This window comes from Camelina sativa, chromosome 17 (assembly GCF_030686135.1).
Source record: "Camelina sativa cultivar CO46 ecotype springtype chromosome 17, ASM3068613v1".
In the NCBI taxonomy this organism is placed as follows: Eukaryota; Viridiplantae; Streptophyta; class Magnoliopsida; order Brassicales; family Brassicaceae; genus Camelina; species Camelina sativa.
The window spans coordinates 2,768,096-2,786,161 of NC_141896.1; the positions used below are offsets into that span (position 1 = coordinate 2,768,096).

The 18,066-nt window shown below is 36.5% G+C and overlaps 6 protein-coding genes and 1 pseudogene across 12 annotated transcripts; 3 read left to right on the forward strand and 4 right to left on the reverse strand.

Annotated features, from left to right (window-relative positions):
- Positions 1 to 62: 62 nt before the first annotated feature.
- On the reverse strand, positions 63 to 1,783 carry LOC104754912 (tropinone reductase homolog At1g07440). 2 transcript variants are annotated; one of them, XM_010477200.3, is made up of 5 exons: positions 1,315 to 1,783; positions 1,022 to 1,229; positions 733 to 949; positions 491 to 597; positions 63 to 402 (listed from the first exon to the last, which is right to left on the reverse strand). In XM_010477200.3, the coding sequence occupies exons 1-5, from the start codon at positions 1,467 to 1,469 to the stop codon at positions 214 to 216; spliced, it is 876 nt and encodes a 291-aa protein (XP_010475502.1). In that variant the 5' UTR covers positions 1,470 to 1,783; the 3' UTR covers positions 63 to 213. The 2 variants fall into 2 exon arrangements, with proteins under 2 accessions (XP_010475502.1, XP_087350869.1); XM_087494743.1 differs by having other exon boundaries at positions 733 to 841; positions 1,315 to 1,556.
- A 226-nt stretch (positions 1,784 to 2,009) lies between these two features.
- Positions 2,010 to 3,597, reverse strand: LOC104754913 (tropinone reductase homolog At1g07440-like). Its single transcript, XM_010477203.2, has 5 exons — positions 3,236 to 3,597; positions 2,939 to 3,146; positions 2,648 to 2,864; positions 2,435 to 2,541; positions 2,010 to 2,343 (listed from the first exon to the last, which is right to left on the reverse strand). Exons 1-5 carry the CDS (start codon positions 3,313 to 3,315, stop codon positions 2,155 to 2,157), a joined length of 801 nt encoding a protein of 266 aa, XP_010475505.1. The 5' UTR covers positions 3,316 to 3,597; the 3' UTR covers positions 2,010 to 2,154.
- Positions 3,598 to 5,134: 1,537 nt separating this feature from the next.
- Positions 5,135 to 5,922, forward strand: LOC104759106 (putative inactive L-type lectin-domain containing receptor kinase III.1 pseudogene; annotated as a pseudogene).
- Positions 5,923 to 6,182: 260 nt separating this feature from the next.
- On the forward strand, positions 6,183 to 9,342 carry LOC104754914 (transcription initiation factor IIA large subunit-like). Of its 4 annotated transcripts, none has more exons than XM_010477204.3 (12): positions 6,183 to 6,434; positions 6,527 to 6,721; positions 6,931 to 7,095; positions 7,236 to 7,388; positions 7,544 to 7,589; positions 7,663 to 7,721; positions 7,915 to 8,025; positions 8,331 to 8,474; positions 8,579 to 8,639; positions 8,713 to 8,867; positions 8,957 to 9,040; positions 9,116 to 9,342. In XM_010477204.3, exons 2-12 carry the CDS (start codon positions 6,596 to 6,598, stop codon positions 9,137 to 9,139), a joined length of 1,128 nt encoding a protein of 375 aa, XP_010475506.1. In that variant the 5' UTR covers positions 6,183 to 6,434; positions 6,527 to 6,595; the 3' UTR covers positions 9,140 to 9,342. The 4 variants fall into 4 exon arrangements, with proteins under 4 accessions (XP_010475506.1, XP_019094752.1, XP_087350868.1 ...); XM_087494742.1 differs by having other exon boundaries at positions 6,322 to 6,434; positions 6,534 to 6,721; XM_019239207.2 differs by lacking the exon at positions 9,116 to 9,342 and having other exon boundaries at positions 6,319 to 6,434; positions 8,957 to 9,101.
- A 600-nt stretch (positions 9,343 to 9,942) lies between these two features.
- Positions 9,943 to 10,687, forward strand: LOC104754915 (uncharacterized). The gene has a single exon (XM_010477205.3). The coding sequence runs from the start codon at positions 10,091 to 10,093 to the stop codon at positions 10,508 to 10,510; it is 420 nt and encodes a 139-aa protein (XP_010475507.1). The 5' UTR covers positions 9,943 to 10,090; the 3' UTR covers positions 10,511 to 10,687.
- On the reverse strand, positions 10,673 to 13,668 carry LOC104754916 (transcription initiation factor IIA large subunit). 3 transcript variants are annotated; one of them, XR_015586566.1, is made up of 12 exons: positions 13,503 to 13,608; positions 13,216 to 13,411; positions 12,841 to 13,005; positions 12,546 to 12,698; positions 12,369 to 12,414; positions 12,163 to 12,295; positions 11,934 to 12,044; positions 11,671 to 11,814; positions 11,374 to 11,434; positions 11,142 to 11,296; positions 10,968 to 11,051; positions 10,673 to 10,882 (listed from the first exon to the last, which is right to left on the reverse strand). XR_015586566.1 is itself a non-coding variant. In XM_010477206.2 (12 exons), exons 2-12 carry the CDS (start codon positions 13,339 to 13,341, stop codon positions 10,859 to 10,861), a joined length of 1,128 nt encoding a protein of 375 aa, XP_010475508.2. In that variant the 5' UTR covers positions 13,342 to 13,411; positions 13,503 to 13,668; the 3' UTR covers positions 10,673 to 10,858. The 3 variants fall into 3 exon arrangements, 2 of the variants coding, with proteins under 2 accessions (XP_010475508.2, XP_019094751.2); XM_010477206.2 differs by having other exon boundaries at positions 12,237 to 12,295; positions 13,503 to 13,668; XM_019239206.2 differs by lacking the exon at positions 10,673 to 10,882 and having other exon boundaries at positions 10,908 to 11,051; positions 12,237 to 12,295.
- Positions 13,669 to 16,428: 2,760 nt separating this feature from the next.
- On the reverse strand, positions 16,429 to 17,053 carry LOC104754917 (small polypeptide DEVIL 9). Its single transcript, XM_010477207.3, has one exon. The coding sequence runs from the start codon at positions 16,908 to 16,910 to the stop codon at positions 16,578 to 16,580; it is 333 nt and encodes a 110-aa protein (XP_010475509.1). The 5' UTR covers positions 16,911 to 17,053; the 3' UTR covers positions 16,429 to 16,577.
- Positions 17,054 to 18,066: the final 1,013 nt, after the last annotated feature.

Below are 18,066 nucleotides of genomic sequence, written 5' to 3' on the forward strand. Positions count from 1 at the left end.
AATAGTGATCATTCTCGTTATTTAAATATGCGTTTAAAGAGGAAAAAAAAAAATACTAAATATTTGTTTGGGTTTCAATTAAATGCCCTTTCCCATTAACAAACCAAAAAAAAAAAAAAGCATTGACAGAGAGTAGTAGGTCTTTGTTCGAAAGAAGCAAGAATGAGATGGAAGAAATTAAAGCCATTAGACCATCTTTATTGGACATTGGATTTAACCTTGTGGCTGGTACGAGAAGCCATTGACAGAGAGACCTCCATCTACACAGATGGTCTGACCAGTTATATATGAAGCTGCAGGCATACATAGAAAAGCCACGACGGAAGCTACTTCTTCGGGCTCTCCGAAACGCCCCAATGGCTTTCTAGATACTACCACCTTCTTGAACTCATCATCATACACCTAAAGATCATCATCAAAGTCAAGAGATCAGCCAAGGCAAGACATAGAGATGATTCTTGGAGGAAGTGTAGTATAGTTTGTATCTCACAGCTGCAGCTAGAGGAGTTGTAATAACTGCAGGAGCCAAAGCATTAACCCTAATGCCGTCACTAGCCCACTCGCATGCCAGATTCCTTGCTAGCTGATTCATCGCCCCTAATGTCATACACACACACACACATAAACTGTTTCAAGACCCAGTTTATGGCTTTGTATTTACATGTGAAACTATCGAAAGATAAAAAGAAACAGAGAGGTGTTTTTGTGTTCTTCAAGAATTTAGTATAGTACCTTTTGTTGCAGAGTAGATGGAGCCAACAGAAAGCGATACAACTCCAGCAATAGAAGACATGAACACAATGTTCCCACATCCTGAAGTCTTAAGCAGAGGATGTGCAAGCTGGCTCAAATGATAAGCAGATTCTAAGTTGGTCGAAATATGAAATGAGAAATCATCTGCTGTATAATCCAACGTAGGCTTTGACCGAATTGCTCCCACATTGTTTATCTAATAATCAAATTATTACATTAAATAAAGATTTTAGGTCACTGATAAAGAGTACACAAAAGATTAACGTACGAGAATATCGAGCTTGCCACCAAACATTGAAGACACAGTCTGCATTAGGCTCTCTCTCTCTGTTCTCACAGATGCGTCACAGACTGAACCAGTGACTTGGAAACCCTTCTTTTGCCATTTTGTTAAACACTCATTAAGTTGAGATTCATCTCTGGCACAGGTATGTATCACTGCTCCAAATCCTGCAAGTTCCTCTATTACAGCATGCCTGTTTTGTTCAAGAAACAGAGGTTAAAATAATAGTAGAATGCTTTCAGGAAGATCTGAAAAGATTTTGGAGCTTATATACAAACCCAATTCCTTTGGTTCCACCGGTTACAAGTGCGGTCTTGCCCTTAAGGCTCCATCTGTGGCTTTGCTCTGCTCCAGACATTGCTCTCCTACGGCGCCTGAAGAGCTCAGAATGAAGAAGAGAACAAGTGGAGCAAACATAAAGTTGAATGATCATCAGTCATTGGAGATAAAAATAAACTCAAGAAGTTGGGCCGGGTCATTGTCTCAACACTCAAGCGGATCCAAAATCGTCGTCTACGTAACAACGAATCTTAGGCCCGTGTCTTCACAACATATAAAATACTAAAGAAGTATCTCTGATGATCCTATCATTTTGCATTTTAGTGAGTTTTTGATAAGATCACAATAATACTCACATTTAGCCGGTTGTTGATAATACACATTTGTTATCTTACTTAAAGTGATGACTTGTCTGAGATCAATTATTTTCTTCTGTTTCTTTTTCTTTTCTTTTCTTTTCTTTTATTGTATGCTAGTTTGGGATGTTTATATCCATCTCAAAACAAAGTTAGGTCCTTGCGACTTAACATCACGATCAGCTAAACTAACTTGAGCAGTTCAACATTATAGTTTTTTTTATGGAATTGTATGCCTTTTGAGCGAATATGTTAGAACTTTTACTTAGAATTCATCTACAAGCCTTATACAGAAATATGAGAGAACTCAGAGAAGGCGTGAATTTTATGATAAGATCAGGACACAATAACACTTTTTTTTATTTTACTTATATAAATTGTGATCATTCTTGTCTGTATCACTATTGACCATACGTTTAGATGCGTCTAAGATGATACTTATTAATAAAGTTCGAGTTTTTTTTGCTTTTTTGGACATTGGATTTAACCTTGTGGCTGATACGAGAAGCCATTGACAGAGAGACCTCCATCTACACAAATGGTCTGACCAGTTATGTAAGAAGCTGCAGGCATACATAGAAAAGCCACGACCGAGGCTACTTCTTCTGGCTCCCCAAAACGCCCCAATGGCTTTCTAGATATCATCACCTTCTTGAACGCATCATCATACACCTAAAGAGCATCATCAAAGTTTTCAATATATCATCAAAGGCAAGAAAGAGTGATGATTCTTGGAGGATATGTAGCATAGTTAGTATCTCACAGCTCCAGCTAGAGGAGTTGCAATGACTCCAGGAGCCACAGCATTAGTCCTTATGCCATCACTAGCCCACTCGCATGCCAGATTCCTTGCTAGCTGATTCATCGCCCCTAATGTCACACACACGCACATCAAGGCCTTAGATTGTTTCAAGTGCCTTTGCTTTGCATTGACATGTGAAAACTATTAATGTAAACAGAGAGGTGTTTTTGTTACCTTTTGTTGCAGAGTAGAGGGAGCTAACAGTAAACGATACAACTCCAGCAACAGAAGACATGAACACAATGTTCCCACTTCCTGAAGTCTTAAGAAGAGGATGTGCAAGCTGACTCAGATGGTAAGCAGATTCTAAGTTGGTCGAAATATGAAACGAGAAATCCTCTGCTGTAAAATCTACCGTCGGCTTTGCCCGAATCGATCCCACGTTGTTTATCTATTAATCAAAACATTACATTAAATCAAGATTTTTTGAGTCATTTGATAAAGAGTATATAAAGATTAACTTACGAGTATGTCGAGTTTGCCACCAAACATTGAAGACACGGTCTGCATCAAGTTCTCTCTCTCTGTTCTCAAAGTTACGTCACAGACTGAACCACTGACTTGAAAACCTTTCTTTTTCCATTTGCTCAAACACTCATTAAGCTGAGATTCATCTCTAGCACAAGTATGTATCACTGCCCCGAATCCTGCAAGTTCCTCTACTACACCATGCCTATTTGATTCAAGAAACAGATATTAAAATAAAGTAGAATTGATTTCAAGAAAATATGGAAAGATTTTGGAGCTTATATATATACGAACCCGATCCCTTTGGTTCCACCGGTTACAAGTGCGGTCTTGCCCTTAAGGCTCCATCTCTGGCTTTGCTCTGCTCCAGCCATTGATATCCTCGTACGTATGAAGGAGCTTAGATTGAAGTGAAGAGAATTATGTGGAGCAGACACAAAGTTAGTAGATAGTTTATCAATCAATCATTGGAGACAAAACTCAAGATGATGGGCCGGGTCCATCGATATTATATCTAAATCATCGTCCAATGATAAACGTTGACGTAACAACGACATCTTACGGGCCGTATCAAAAGGGAAAACGAAAGTAATTATTTTCGTCCAGCCAAAATTTGTATATTCGAAAACTTTTAGCCTAAGGGGAAAAAACAACACGAAAGCTTTGTTATGAACACACATATAAATATATAATATCTCAACTTGCCCATTTCGTTTTTCATTTGACCAAATTAAGAGGTCTTTTATCTTTAAGAGTTATATTTACGCTTTTTTATTAGTACGGTGATGTTAACACTATAGCTAGACGCAAGGGCGGATGTATGTTACGGTAAACCGGGACACTTGCCACGGGTAAGTTTTGTCAGATTAATGTTATTTTACATGTGTTATTAAGTATGCTCCTGCTAAAATATTTTTTTGCCCCCATTATCTTATTTTCTTCTGAGATACACTTTTTGTATTGTGTATAATATTAAAATATCATACAAATACAATACAAAAACTTAATTTTGTTTATATTTCCTATGTTCTATTAATAAAACAAAATTTTATTACTTATCTTAACTTGAAAAAACTAATCAAATGTTTTTAACTGATATAATTTTATTTAAAAAATAATAAAATAATAATTTAATATTATTACCCCGGATAAAATAATTTTCTGGATCCGCCACTGGCTAGACGGCATGGTTTCCCTTTTTTTTCTTAGCCAATAGTAGTATATATCTATCAGCTTGTGTGATTTGGGTTGGATTGTTGGGTGCACGTACTTAATTATATTAGACCTCTGATTATCCTAGTCATTTGCATTTTAATGAGTTTTAAGTTCTCAATAATACTCATACTTTAGCCGCTTGTTGATTATACAGATTTGTTAATTACTTAAAGTGATGACTTGTCTGAGATCAATTATTTTCTTTTGTTTTTATAATGTATGAACCAAATAGGTATTGGATTCTTACTTGCACGTATATTTCCCCAAAAACCTTGTCTGAATCTACTTTATTGTTTGCTAGTTTGGGATGATTCTATTCATCTCCACAAGTTAGGTCCTACGACTTATCATCACGATCAGCTATAACTAAGACTTGAACATTTCAACATCATAATTTTTTTTTGGAATTGTATGTCTTATGTGCTAATCCTCTTAATAGGTCTTTTACTTAGAATTAATTTACAAGCCTTTATACATAGCTTTTTAAACAATATACGGATTCTCCATAATTAATTAAGAAATTTTAGATGATTTCCTTTTGTGCCGACAAACAAATTTCGAGCTGATAAAAAGTCAAGTTTCGAACTTGCAGCTGATTGGTTTATTGCGAATAGTATAACAATGTTTAGTGCTAAGTTTTAATAAGAGATTAATGGTCGATCCAGACTTTTTTTTTTTTTTTTTTTAATTTTCCATGAAGCCTCTATATACGATAGAACTATTCAGACAAGCAACTTCACACATAACAAAACATACTTTCATTTCATCTCTTTCTTACTATTGCCCATCAATGGCATTTGCTTACAAATCAATAGCTCTTTCCATAATCACCCAATTATGCCTCGTTTCTTGTGTGCTAAGTCAACAAAACGAAACCAAATTTCTTTACCACGGATTTTTTGAAGCTAATCTTCTCAAGTATGGATCCTCCAAGATCCTCCCAAGTGGCATATTGGAGCTAACAAACACCTCAAGGAGACAAATGGGTCAAGCTTTCTATGGCTTCCCCATACCCTTCAACAAGACGAAATCATTAAACTCGCTTTCTTTCTCCACAAGTTTCGTTTTCTCAATCGACGCACCAGGTCATGGCCTAACCTTTCTGATCTCACCGTCCATGGATTTCACCCAAGCCATGCCGAGCCAGTTTCTCGGTCTCTTCAACACTTCAAACAACGGGAACTCCACAAACCGAATTCTCGCGGTGGAATTCGACACGGTGAAGTCAAACGAGTTTCTTGACGTAGACGATAACCACGTAGGCATCGACGTGAACGGTTTGGTCTCCGTTGAATCTGCACCAGCTGCATTCTTTTCCAACAAGCAAAGCAAGAATATAAGCTTGAAGCTTTCGAGTAAAGACCCGATCCGGGCTTGGATCGAATACAATGGAGGGGAAATGCTTCTCAACGTCACATTGGCTCCTCTTGACATATCTAAACCTAAATTTCCTCTTTTGTCGAGAAAGATGAACCTTTCAGAGATTTTCTTGTCCGAGAAAATGTATGTTGGGTTCTCGGCATCCACAGGAAAAATCACGGGTAATCATTATGTAACAGGATGGAGCTTTAGCAGAGAAGGGAAAGCACAAGAGTTTGATCTCACTCTACTTCCTTCGCTTTCGACCCCGTCGCCATCTGATTTTGATGACATTGATCCCATCTTAGATCCTTCTACAGATTCAGCAAGCTTAAATCCTTATCGCACCAAGCTGATCTGCACACTTGCAATCATCATCTTTATGATTTGTAACTGAAACCAAAGAGGCAAACGCATCGATCGGTCTTATTACAAATGTATCATTTTTTTTCTTGATTTTATTAGAGATGAATAAATGGAAATCCTTACATAAGTCAACCAGGTGTGAGTAGATATAACAATTTTTTTTTTTTGACTAATGTTTTTTTTTGTAACAATTTTATTTTTGATTTTATATTGTCAATTTAATTTTTTGTGACAAATCCAAAGAGGAATAATTGCTTCCCGGATTTGGTATTTATAAATTTCAGGATATATAGATATAGTTGTTACTATTTCAGATAAAATTATGAAAAGAGAGAAAAAGGAAAGAAAATATGAATAGCGGGGATGATGACACGTGTAATTGTAGAGACACGATCTGATCCAAACCTATTTATATTATTCTTCGCTGCTTTTTCTGTCTTGACCGCTACTTATCGATCTCTCTCTTCTGTGTTCTTCTTCTTCTTCTTTTGTTTACGTTTCGTCGCCGATCTCGACCAGATTCCCATCTGACCCACCTCCTGCCAAACCCTAGGTGAGCTTAACGAGCTTGTGGATTCTTTTGTTTTCTTCTGGGCAATTTTTGTGGGCAATTTACCCTAAAAATGCTGCTTCTGATAATATCAGATTCCAGGAGAACGAATTTGGGGTTTTCGCCGGAATTAAATTTAGGAAATTGAAGAAGCGGAGAAAAGGATGGGTACAACTACTACAACGAGCGCTGTGTATATCCAAGTTATTGAGGATGTCGTCAACAAAGTCCGAGAGGAGTTCATTAACAACGGAGGCCCTGGGGAGAGTGTTCTCAGTGAGCTTCAAGGAGTAAGTTTTCAATCAGACTTGTCTTTCATCGCTGCAAAATGATTCAAATTTAATATCTTTAGTTGATTCGCCAATGTGGGTGGCTTGGATTTGATCCAATGCAACTAGGGTTTTTGGGGAATTCATCTCTCTATTTTTACTTGTCTTTTTGATTCCATTATTTTATTTCTGGAGCTTAATTTGGGACCTGTGTGTTGTTCTCCGAGTAGATTTGGGAGACGAAAATGATGCAAGCTGGAGTCTTGAATGGACCAATCGAGAGGTCATCGGCTCAGAAGCCAACTCCTGGAGGTCCACTGACTCATGATCTCAATGTTCCTTATGAAGGTACTGAGGAGTATGAGACTCCCACTGCTGAAATGCTCTTCCCTCCGGTAATTAAAACTCACTCTGCTAGTCTTGAATCCTGTGATTGAGCTTTAGCTTTATCAATTGGTTTCTTTTCCACTTGAGATGTTGTTTCTATAAGTCCTTATTGTCTTTGGCAATGTTTTGTTTTTCTGTGTTTGAGCAGACACCATTGCAGACTCCGCTTCCGACGCCGCTTCCTGGTACTGCTGATAACTCCTCCATTTATAACATCCCTACCGGTTCAAGCGATTATCCAACTCCTGGAACTGACAATGGAAGCAACGCTGATATTAAAGGAAGACCCAGTCCTTATATGGTGAGCTCTGCTTCTTATTAAAATTCCTGTATGGGTGCCACACTGCTTATCTAAGTGTTTTCATAGAATTTACAGAGGCAAAAATAGATGGTTGACTTCATATTTTTTGGTTTCTTTCTGGTTGACATAAATTGAGAATATGTTCTCTATTGCAGCCACCTCCTTCCCCGTGGACAAATCCCAGACTTGATGTCAATGTTGGTAAGTACTAGTTTTGCCAGTACGTTAGGTATCAGTTTGTTGTTTGGGATATAAACGTCTGACCTGTTGCTAGCTTACGTGGATGGTCGTGATGAGCCTGAGAGAGGAAACTCTAATCAGCAGTTTACGCAGGTACTCCTACTTAACATCTAAATCAAGAATTGTGAGTTTGGATTTTTTTGTTTGGGTTCTTATCTTCGTTGTAGCAATTACGTGATTGATTTGATTAGTGCCCATTTCAATTACTTCCTCAGTGGACATATTTTTCAAGTCGACTATTATAGCTAACATTATAACCTAATATCTATAATTGGAATATGTCCAGGACTTATTTGTGCCATCCTCCGGTAAACGAAAACGTGATGATTCTTCTGCACCTTATCAAAATGGTGGATCTATACCTCAACAGGATGGTGCATGCGATGCTATCCCTAAGGTGTGTGTGTGTGTGTGTAGAACTGCACATTTGCATTTGGAATAGCGCTCATGAGTAAAACAAAATGTCCTTAGCTCCCTTCAGTTCTTAGAAAAATAAGTAATGGAGAAGACTCCTCTTCATTTTCCACTTCACAAGTTTATTAGTGCCATCCAAAAGAAGATAACATGAATTCAAAACTGGTTAAGTTGCATAAAGAAAAGCGCATCTATAAGTTCTCAGTGTGTAAGCAGATAATATTACTTTCAAGAATGAGGTATTTAGGAAAATTTCAGTGATACATCTAGTAGGAGCAATTTTTTCAGGCAAATTTTGAATGTGAAGCACTCCGGATAACATATGTTGGCAATAAAAAGATCCCACGAGATTTCATCTGCTCATCATCGAAGATTCCTCAAGCTGATGGGCCAATGCCTGACCCTTATGATGAAATGTTGTCCACACCAAATGTAAGAATACTTCAGCTTTTCATTGAGTAATCAGAATTTCTGTGAATATATACAATAATTACTTTTGCTAGTAAAACAATGAATTTTTATTTACTGGGGTGCAGATATACAGTTATCAAGGACCCAGTGAAGAGTTTAACGAGGCCAGGACTCCTGCTCCAAACGGTAAGATAAGCCAAAGAAAGATGTTTTAATTCAAGTAATGAAAATATCATCTGCTAAATTCCCTCTTTGTTAGAGATCCAAACGAGCACTCCTGTTGCTGTACAAAACGACATTATTGAAGATGATGAAGAGCTGTTGAACGAAGATGATGATGACGACGAGTTGGACGACCTAGAAAGTGGTGAGGATATGAACACACAACATCTGGTTTTAGCTCAATTTGACAAGGTAATGACTCTTCTCTACACAGATTTACGGGTGTGTTTCTCTGCACGTAACTCTTTCTCACAGTAAGACTTGTTTGGTGTTGTAACTAGGTGACTCGCACAAAGAGCAGGTGGAAGTGCAGTCTGAAAGACGGGATCATGCATATAAATGATAAGGATATTCTCTTCAACAAAGTAATCTGTGCCTCCCAAATAAGCTTGGTGCTATTCTGGTAGCGATAGTACTAACTATTCTATCTACTTTTTCAGGCAACAGGCGAGTTCGACTTCTGATCTTCACAATAGCAATGCTTCTAGAAAAGTCACAGTTCCATTGTCCAATGTCTTTCTTTTTACCTTATGATTTAGACCGACCTCCGAGAGAGCGACATGATTATTTATGGGAAAGTGTACTCTGGTTGGCTTGTTGTATGTACAAAAAGAACAGATTTTTCCGGCCAAAGAAGGCTTATTTCATGAGTTTCTATCCTCTTTCACACGATGGAATTACTTTTCTTAATACAGCATTTGGATTCACATTCAACCAAGGTCAACCATAGCAATCGGATGGGTCTCTTGAATATATTTCAGACCAAGTACATTCTCTACTCGGTTTGATCCTTTGGGTATCTTCCAGTTTGGTGAAAGGCCTAAAGAAAGGTCAAAGTTTAGTTTTTGTCGTTTTCATACCACAACAGCACAAACTAAAATGGTAAATTTCGTATGTATGATACAATGTTAGTGACAGAAGCGAAAGTCAAAATTATGTGAATCGAAACAAAATCTTAAACCGGATTGGCCATGTATGATTGGAGGAGTTAAACGTTCTCAACGGATGAAGAGGTGAAGCAGTTGTAAATGTTGAAGTTATAAAAAACGACCCAAACCAACAATAAAGACGTTGACCTTTTTTAGGCCTTTGACCATACTGTAAGAACACCAAAGGCAAAACAAGTAACCGAAGCCAACAGAGTGGAGAGAGTAGAACCAAAAAGAAGAAAGCAACTTTTTTGTTTTGTTTAGTTTTTAGGTAATGACCGTTTCAAACGTAACTGTCATTTTCTATTTTCCTTCTCATGTTCCATCATAACCGAAGCCTTCTTTTGCGCCCTCATCCACAACACACACCAAACCTCTCTCCCTTTTATTCTCCTCATTACATCATTCTGTCTACCTTCCTCTCTCTCTCTCTCTCTTTCTTGCGTTTTTTGTTTTTTTGTTTAATACTCATTGGCTGAATTCGTGATGGAGAACACTGTGAACATGTTTGGAAAGAGCGTGTTCCCGAGATCACCCACTAGGCTGCAAAGGCAAGCACCCGCGGCTCTGCATCTTGACCGTGTTCCCGAGAACCCGTTTCTTCAGCAGTCTTGTGATGCTGTTGCAGGCGCAGCTATTCCTCTGCTTTCACCTCTCTTTGTCTCTCCAAATTCGGACTCTTGTCTCTCAACAGAAGGCCACGTAAATCCGTATCAGCACGCTTCTCCATCTGGAGAAGGGCACGATTTTACGTTCCCGGTGAGTATTACTGACAAGAACGGATCTCAGCAGTCAATGGACCACAAGGAAGGGTTGCAATATTCAGCTAAGGCCGACCATAGTGACCAGATGGGTCTCTTGAATATTTTTCAGACCAAGTGCGTGCTTGTAGATCATTCGCAGTGAGGGTTTTAGCATACAAATGTTTCAGAATACAAATGTTTTTTTCAATAGTTTTCTTATTGACCAATTTGTCAAGACATATAGCTACTAGCTAGATATAATTGTGAGAAACTAAGAAAGATCCAGCTTTTGGGAACTTGCCCATTGCGTGAAAGACAATAAAAATTCATGAAACAAGTTGATTTGCCATCGACAGGAAAAATCTGTTCTTTTTGTACAGCAAGCCAACCAGAGTACACTTTCCCATAAATAATCATGTCTTTCTCTGTCGGTCTTAAATCATAAGGTAAAAAGAAAGACACTGGACATTTCAAGGACTGTGACTTTCTAGAAGCATTGCTAATGTCAAGATCAGAAGTCGAACTCGCCTGTTGCCTGAAAAAAGGTTAGACATGGCGTGTGTTAGTTAGTACTATTTTTACCAGAATAGCTCCAACCTTAATTGGGAGGCACAGATTACTTTGTTGAAGAGAATGTCCTTATCGTTTATATGCATGATCCCGTCTTTCAGATTGCACTTCCACCTGCTTTTTGTGCGAGTCACCTAGTTACAACACCAAACAAGTCTTACTGTGATTTAGAGTTACATCAGAGAACACATCCAGAAACCTGTTTAAACAGGAGGGTTTATTACCTTGTCAAATTGAGCTAAGACCAGATGTTGCGTGTTCATATCCTCACCACTTTCTAGGTCGTCCAATTCGTCGTCATCATCATCTTCGTTCAACAGCTCTTCATCATCTTCAATGATATCGTTTTGTACAACAACAGGAGTGCTCGTTTGGATCTCTAAAGGGAAGTTAACAGATGAATTTCATTTACTTTGCTTATAACACTCTCAAAAATCTTTGTTTGGCTTCTCTTACCGTTTGGAGCAGGAGTTCTGGCCTCGTTAAATTCTTCACTGGGTCCTTGATAACTGTATATCTGCAACCCAGTAAATGAAATTCATGGAATTACTAACAGAAGTAATTGGGTCACCGTATCTCTAGACAAATGTTGTATGTTTGTTGCCAGATCCAAATGCAATATCTATGATAGGTAGTGAGGATGGATTAAATTGTACGAAGGCATTAGAGTGTCCTGTTACTGAACTGTAGACATGTTGAAGAAGTATATATCTATTGAAATTTTAACTACTCAATGAAAAGCAGCATTCTTACATTTGGTGTGGACAGCATTTCATCATAAGGGTCAGGCGTTGGCCCATCAACTTGAGGAATCTTCGATGATGAGCAGAAGAAGTCTCGTGGGGCCTTTCCTTTACCAACATAGGTTATGTGGAATGCATCACACTCAAAGTTTGCCTGCAAAATGGTGCTCCAATCAGGTGTGCCACCGAGACAACAAATACATCATTCTTGAAATAAATAATATAAGCAGGTGCTACAAATATTCTCATGATTTCGTATTTTCTCACACATACCTTAGGGATAGCATCGCTTGCACCATCCTGTTGAGGTATAGATCCACCATTTTGATAATGTGCAGAAGAATCATCACGTTTTCGTTTTCCAGAGGATGGCACAAATAAGTCCTGGACGTATTCCAATTAAAGATATTAAGGTCTACATATATTTCAAGTATAGTCGACTTGAAAAATATGTACAATGAGAAGTACTTGAGATGAGCACTGATCAAATCAATCACGTAACTGTTGCAATGAAGATTTGAACCCAAACCAAAAAGCCAAACTCACGATTCTTGATTAGATGTTAAGTAGAAGTACCTGCGTAAACTGCTGATTAGAGTTTCCTCTCTCAGGCTCATCACGACCATCCACATAAGCTAACAACAAGTCAGATGTTTATATCACGAACAACAAACTAATACCTAACGTACTGATAACACTAGTACTTACCAACATTGACATCAAGTCTGGGATTTGTCCACGGGGAAGGAGGTGGCTGCAATAGACAACATACTCTCAGTTTATGTCAACCAGAAAGAAACCAAAAAATATGAAGTCAACAAAAAATATAAACATATAGACATTCAGTGGCACTACACAGCAAATTTAATAAGAAGCAGAGCTCACCATATAAGGACTGGGTCTTCCTTTAATATCAGCGTTGCTTCCATTGTCAGTTCCAGGAGTTGGATAATCACTTGAGCCGGTAGGGATGTTATACATGGAGGAGTTATCAGCAGTACCAGGAAGGGGCGTTGGCAGGGGAGTCTGCAATGGTGTCTGCTCAAACACAGAATCCAAAACAAAACAATGCAAAAGACAATAAGGACTTACAGCAACAACATCTCAAGTGGAAAAGAATCCAATTGATAAAGCTAATGCTCAATCGGAGATTCAAGACTAGTAGAGTGAGTTTAGTTACCGGAGGGAAGAGCATTTCAGCAGTGGGAGTCTCGTACTCCTCAGTACCTTCATAAGGAACATTGAGATCATGAGTCAGTGGACCTCCAGGAGTTGGCTTCTGAGCCGATGACCTCTCTATTGGTCCATTCAAGACTCCAGCTTGCATCATTTTCGTCTCCCAAATCTACTCGGAGAACAACACACAGGTCCCAAATTAAGCTCCAGAAATAAAATAATGGAATCAAAAAGACAAGTAAAAATAGAGAGATGAATTCACCAAAAACCCTAGTTGCATTGGATCAAATCCAAGCCACCCACATCGGCGAATCAACTAAAGATATTAAATTTAAATCATTTTGCAGCAAAGGAAGACTAACTCTGATTGAAAACTTACTCCTTGAAGCTCACTGAGAACACTCTCCCCAGGGCCTCCATTGTTAATGAACTCCTCTCGGACTTTATTGACGACATCCTCGATAACTTGGATATACACAGCGCTCGTTGTCGTAGTTGTACCCATCTTCTTCTCAGCCCCTTCAATCTCCTTAATTTTAATTCCGGCGAAAACCCCAAATTCGATCTCCGGGACTCTGGTTATATAAAGGCAACATTTTAGGGTGAATTGCCCAAAGAAATTGCAATACAAAGAAAAAAAAGGAATCAGAGCTCGTTACGGCTCACCTAGGGTTCGGCGGAGGAGGTAAGACGGAGTCTGGTATAGATCGGCGACGAAGCGTAAGAGAGAGAAGACAGAGAGATCAGAGATCGAGAGAGGAGCGGTCAAGACAGAACAGCAGCGAAGAATATAAATAGGTTTGGATCAGATCACATCGCAACATTGACACGTGTCATCATCTCCACGATCCATATTTTGTTTTCTTTTTTGGTTTTCTTTGCGACAATATAAATTGTTTTTTTTTATTTAATTAAATTAAAACCATAAATCCTATTACAGAATTAACGAATATATCTAACTTAATATATTGCATTTTGTTTTCATTTGACCGAACAAAAAAATTAGTAAACTACAGTGATCTTATAAGTTTGAAAAATTTAGGACATATCATAGTTTAGATTGAATATATACAAAGTTTGTCTCTATTGTGTTTTTTAATAAATAAATAAAATGTGTAAATTTATCATAAGTTTACCCTTTATATATCCTATAAAAGAAAATTATTTAGTGGAGGCAAGTTTTAGTGTTTAAGAAAGGCTGATAAATATCAGTTTTTGATATATTACTTTCCTAAATTTAAATGTAATAAAATTATAAAAGGTTGTGAAGTGAACTTAGTGCTGTGGTTAAAGGTAAGTTCTTAATGCATAAGGTACCATCACACCCGGGATTATGTTCCGCTCCCTACAAATGTAGGGATTAGGCTAATGGACCGGTTTGTTGTGGCCCAATGGTTGACCAAAAAAAAAAAATCTAAAAGGTTTTGACAGTGTTATCCATTCGATTTCAACCGTCAATTGTCTTTAGAAAAAAACATTTTTTTCTCTCTTTTCTTATTATCACTATTAGAATATTCAGCACAATATTTATATATTATATTAATTAAAATTATTTTTTTCCAAATTACCGTAGTTTTTTTAATGTTTATGTTAAATATAAGGTCTGATTGGTAACGTAGCCAAAGCTGTACAAAAAAGCTGTAAGTTGTTACGGAATAGTGCAAAGCTGTAAGAAAGAGCTGTACAACTTTTAATAAAACTTTTAATAAAGTTTTTGGTAAAGTTTTTGTGATTTGTAAAAATTCAAAGCTATACCATTTATAATACTTTGTATGTGTTTACCAATCAGTACCATAGAAAACCGAAGTATTATCTGCCTTGATCGAGTAAGATGAGAGAGAGGTGTAAACGTTAATTGAGATTTGTGTTTAAAAATTTGCTTCCAATGTACAAAAAGACTAGTTGATGCCAATATTCATGTTTTCCTAATTTAGGTTTAGGACTAGTTTTATGATCTCCCTCCTGTGTATCCATCCGCTAAAGACTAAAGTGATTTTTATATCCACTTGTTTCAACGTCTAAAAAAAAAAGTCATGGCTCAAGCCTGCTACTAGCTAGTTTCCCTCGATCAAAACGAACAGTCGCCACAAAATAATTCTGATTCAGACTTAGCCACTTGGTTCAGCACTTTCAACCGTCAGATTTTCACTCTGACAAAATCCAACGTCTCTCTCAACACCACGTCATTCTTTTTTTCTCCCGACTGAATAAAAAAAAAAATCTGTGTAAAATATGTTTCTGACACTGTTCACTTTTTTCTCTTGTACTTTTGTGTTTGGTTTCTCACCTGAGAAGTCTGAGTTTTCATTTTTTTTTTTTCATTTTTTCTTTTCTTTTTTCTTTGCCTTTTGTATAATTGTTTTTCCCTGTTAAGAGTTTCTCCGTACGGTAAATTTTTATTTTCTTTTGCAATAATTGAAATAAATCTGTAACGTGATCACTTATTTTCTGATTAAAATCCAAAATTCTTATGATCATGACATTATCGTCAGAGTCAAAAAGAGACAAAGATCGAGTGGTTCATAACTTTCCATTGGATTCTTCAATATCTCGATTTTTTTTTTCTTTTATTTTTCCCGCTCTCTAATACAAGAAGATTAATTTCATTCATGTCAGTAACACGGAACAGTGTCCAAGTACGTACATTCTAACACACACTATAGACTACTATATAGTAATTCTATCTTATACTTTTTAGTATTTTTTTTGGCTTTAAATATATAGAAAAATTTAGGTAAGGCAGAAGAGGGAATCTTCCTTCTATATCAAAGAGACAAGAAAAAAAAAAGTAAGAAGAATTAATACTGCCATAAGATAGATACAAATAATGAATAAATGAAAATAGGTAGTACTAAATATATATAACGTCATATCTCTCTCTCAAAATGAAAAGATTTCTGTAACCTTTTCAAGAAATTATTCTGTTTTTATGGGATATTTCTATTCTAAATGGGTTTTAGCTGTACAAAATTCAGTTAGCCTATAAGAAATGGAAAAAAAAGTTTACAATTCCAAGATTTGTGGTGTAGGCAGGTTATATAATCAAAATAGCATTATGCAACTTTATTGACCACATTATTTTCATCATCATCATCATCATAATTGTAAGTAAATCCATGACATTAACTAGACCCCCCATTAAAATACTATTGTTAGGAAGTCTAATCACGGCTATAAAAAATAGCATAAAACGTTGCAAAAAGCCATGCGACGACAACAAATAAATTAGTATAAACAACAACAACAACAAAAAATAACTATGTGAAAAACACTCAGATCTGTTGACCAAAAACAAAAGAAACCTCAGATCTTTGACCAAATAAATTATCATTGGTTGTTATTTATTAAATTTTTATTTTCATCATTTTTGTTTTGCCAGACATTGAAAGTGACTATTCGATTTAATCCTAACAAAATAATTGTACGTCTCGACACATCGACCCTCCAGATTGTGGCATATAATTTCACTTTTTTTTTTTTTTTTTTTTTTTTGTTAAAAACGTTCGATGTTTTCAATTTTCTTCATCAGACGACACACTTTTAATTATTTATACCTCTCTCTGTAGACATGATGACTCTGTCTTATCAAAAATTAAATTAATAGTAATAATATATTATCAAAAAAAAAAGAATCTCTTCTTACAATGTACTAGTATGGAAACTTGCAGCAACTTAAGAGTAGAGAATCAAACTGATCTAATCATTTAAAGAAAAAAAAATGCATGAGATCTATCTATCTACCTAGGAATCATGTTTATGCCAACAGACAAGCATAGCCACACACCTTCTCATGATGTAAAACCTTCCCTTCTGTTCTTTGGCCAAGCTACTGTACTTTTGAGTTATGGAAGATGACCCTTTCTCTTTTTTCGAAGAGCTTCTGGACATTGAAGACGAAGATGAAGAAGAAGGGACTGAGCATTTGGTGGACGAGCTCCGTACGAATGCAGGAGCTTTTGAGGAAGAGGCACTCGTTGAGTAGCTTCTAGAGAACTTGGATTTAGATGAAGTTGAAGAAGATGAACACGACGCTGCTAATGCATCCTTTTTCGACAGCTTCCACTTCTCGTCCATGTCTCTGTGTGTTTGCAGAAGAGTTATAGAAATAGAAAAAGAGAGCTTCTGACGACTCGGATGAAGGGTCTCTGTTTTTTTTTTTTTTTAATCTTACTTTTAGTTTGATTGTGAGTTTGTGGTGATTGAGCTTAGAAGGAGAGATAGTGATCTAGAGAGAGGGAGAGAGAGAAATGGAAGCAAAGAGAGGGATAGTGTCTCTCTGCTTATGTCTATTTTATAGTCAGTGCTTCCAAAATATAACTAAGAATGAGCTGCTTCAATATTGAATTAGTTAAATTAAATCGTATAATTCGGGTAATGTGCAACTACTAGTATTTTTTTTATTAAAAAAAATTGGATTAAGTTAACTACATAGTGGAACTCCTACACCTAATTAAACTTTTTCAAAGCAGTAATGATTGTACAAAATCATAGTACTAGGAAAAACAAAAAAAAAAAGGTGAACTTAGTTGTATAAAACAAAATTTTTTATGACAGAACAGCTAAGCATTTTCATGTTTATTTTGGTATATTCTTAACAACGTTCTATGTATCTTTTTGTTATCTGAAAACTTTTAAATAGATAAAAGAAAGAGATCAACAAAGTTTTGAGTTTTAATCTTGAGTTCTGTGTTAGAGTTATGTTTATTTTAAGTTTTCAACAAAGCTTTTAATTAGGTTTCCTTCTTAATCATTCTTTGTATACTATATTGCAGTCCATAGTATTACAATTTAAGGCGTTGTTAATATAAATCATCTGTCACATGAGAAAGAGAACACAATAAATTGTACTTATAAATAAAACTGACATAGTGGGACAGGAACCACAATAAAATTTGTAGGAGAACACTATTTCTAAAATTGGTTGGTTTAAGAGTAAAGCTTCCACAAAAATGCAAGATATATATTTTTTTGTTAAATCATGCCGACGGCTATATATATGTATTAGTCCAAAATGAAAAAATATGATTATCGATCGACTAGAGGAGGAAACTCAAGTATTCGACAGTGTACCTTGAATACAAAAACTACTTCCAAATGACATCTTTAAATTAGACGAAGTTGAACTTTCTTCTAGATGGAAATTTCTACAACACACATTATCTATCGTTGGTACAGTACGTTGATGTTAAAATAAGAGACATGGTTTCTAATTTGTCTAGAAACGTCTAAA

Bases quoted from the DNA above. Each gene is read 5' to 3' on its own strand.
- LOC104754912 (XM_010477200.3), bottom strand. From the start codon at position 1,469: ATGATCATTCAACTTTATGTTTGCTCCACTTGTTCTCTTCTTCATTCT. The intron at 1,230-1,314 runs GTTTGTATATAA...TGAACAAAACAG, and splicing joins GGTGGAACCAAAGGAATTGG to GCATGCTGTAATAGAGGAAC. The intron at 403-490 runs GTGAGATACAAA...GATGATCTTTAG, and splicing joins CAACTCCTCTAGCTGCAGCT to GTGTATGATGATGAGTTCAA.
- LOC104754913 (XM_010477203.2), bottom strand. From the start codon at position 3,315: ATGGCTGGAGCAGAGCAAAGCCAGAGATGGAGCCTTAAGGGCAAGACC. The intron at 2,865-2,938 runs GTAAGTTAATCT...TTTGATTAATAG, and splicing joins GTGGCAAACTCGACATACTC to ATAAACAACGTGGGATCGAT. The intron at 2,344-2,434 runs GTGAGATACTAA...GATGCTCTTTAG, and splicing joins CAACTCCTCTAGCTGGAGCT to GTGTATGATGATGCGTTCAA.
- LOC104754914 (XM_019239207.2), top strand. From the start codon at position 6,596: ATGGGTACAACTACTACAACGAGCGCTGTGTATATCCAAGTTATTGAG. The intron at 7,389-7,543 runs GTGAGCTCTGCT...TCTCTATTGCAG, and splicing joins GAAGACCCAGTCCTTATATG to CCACCTCCTTCCCCGTGGAC. The intron at 7,722-7,914 runs GTACTCCTACTT...GAATATGTCCAG, and splicing joins CTAATCAGCAGTTTACGCAG to GACTTATTTGTGCCATCCTC.
- LOC104754915 (XM_010477205.3), top strand. From the start codon at position 10,091: ATGGAGAACACTGTGAACATGTTTGGAAAGAGCGTGTTCCCGAGATCA.
- LOC104754916 (XM_019239206.2), bottom strand. From the start codon at position 13,341: ATGGGTACAACTACGACAACGAGCGCTGTGTATATCCAAGTTATCGAG. The intron at 11,815-11,933 runs GTATGTGTGAGA...ACCATTTTGCAG, and splicing joins CAAGCGATGCTATCCCTAAG to GCAAACTTTGAGTGTGATGC. The intron at 11,297-11,373 runs GTAAGAGAAGCC...ACTTCCCTTTAG, and splicing joins CAGAACTCCTGCTCCAAACG to AGATCCAAACGAGCACTCCT.
- LOC104754917 (XM_010477207.3), bottom strand. From the start codon at position 16,910: ATGGACGAGAAGTGGAAGCTGTCGAAAAAGGATGCATTAGCAGCGTCG.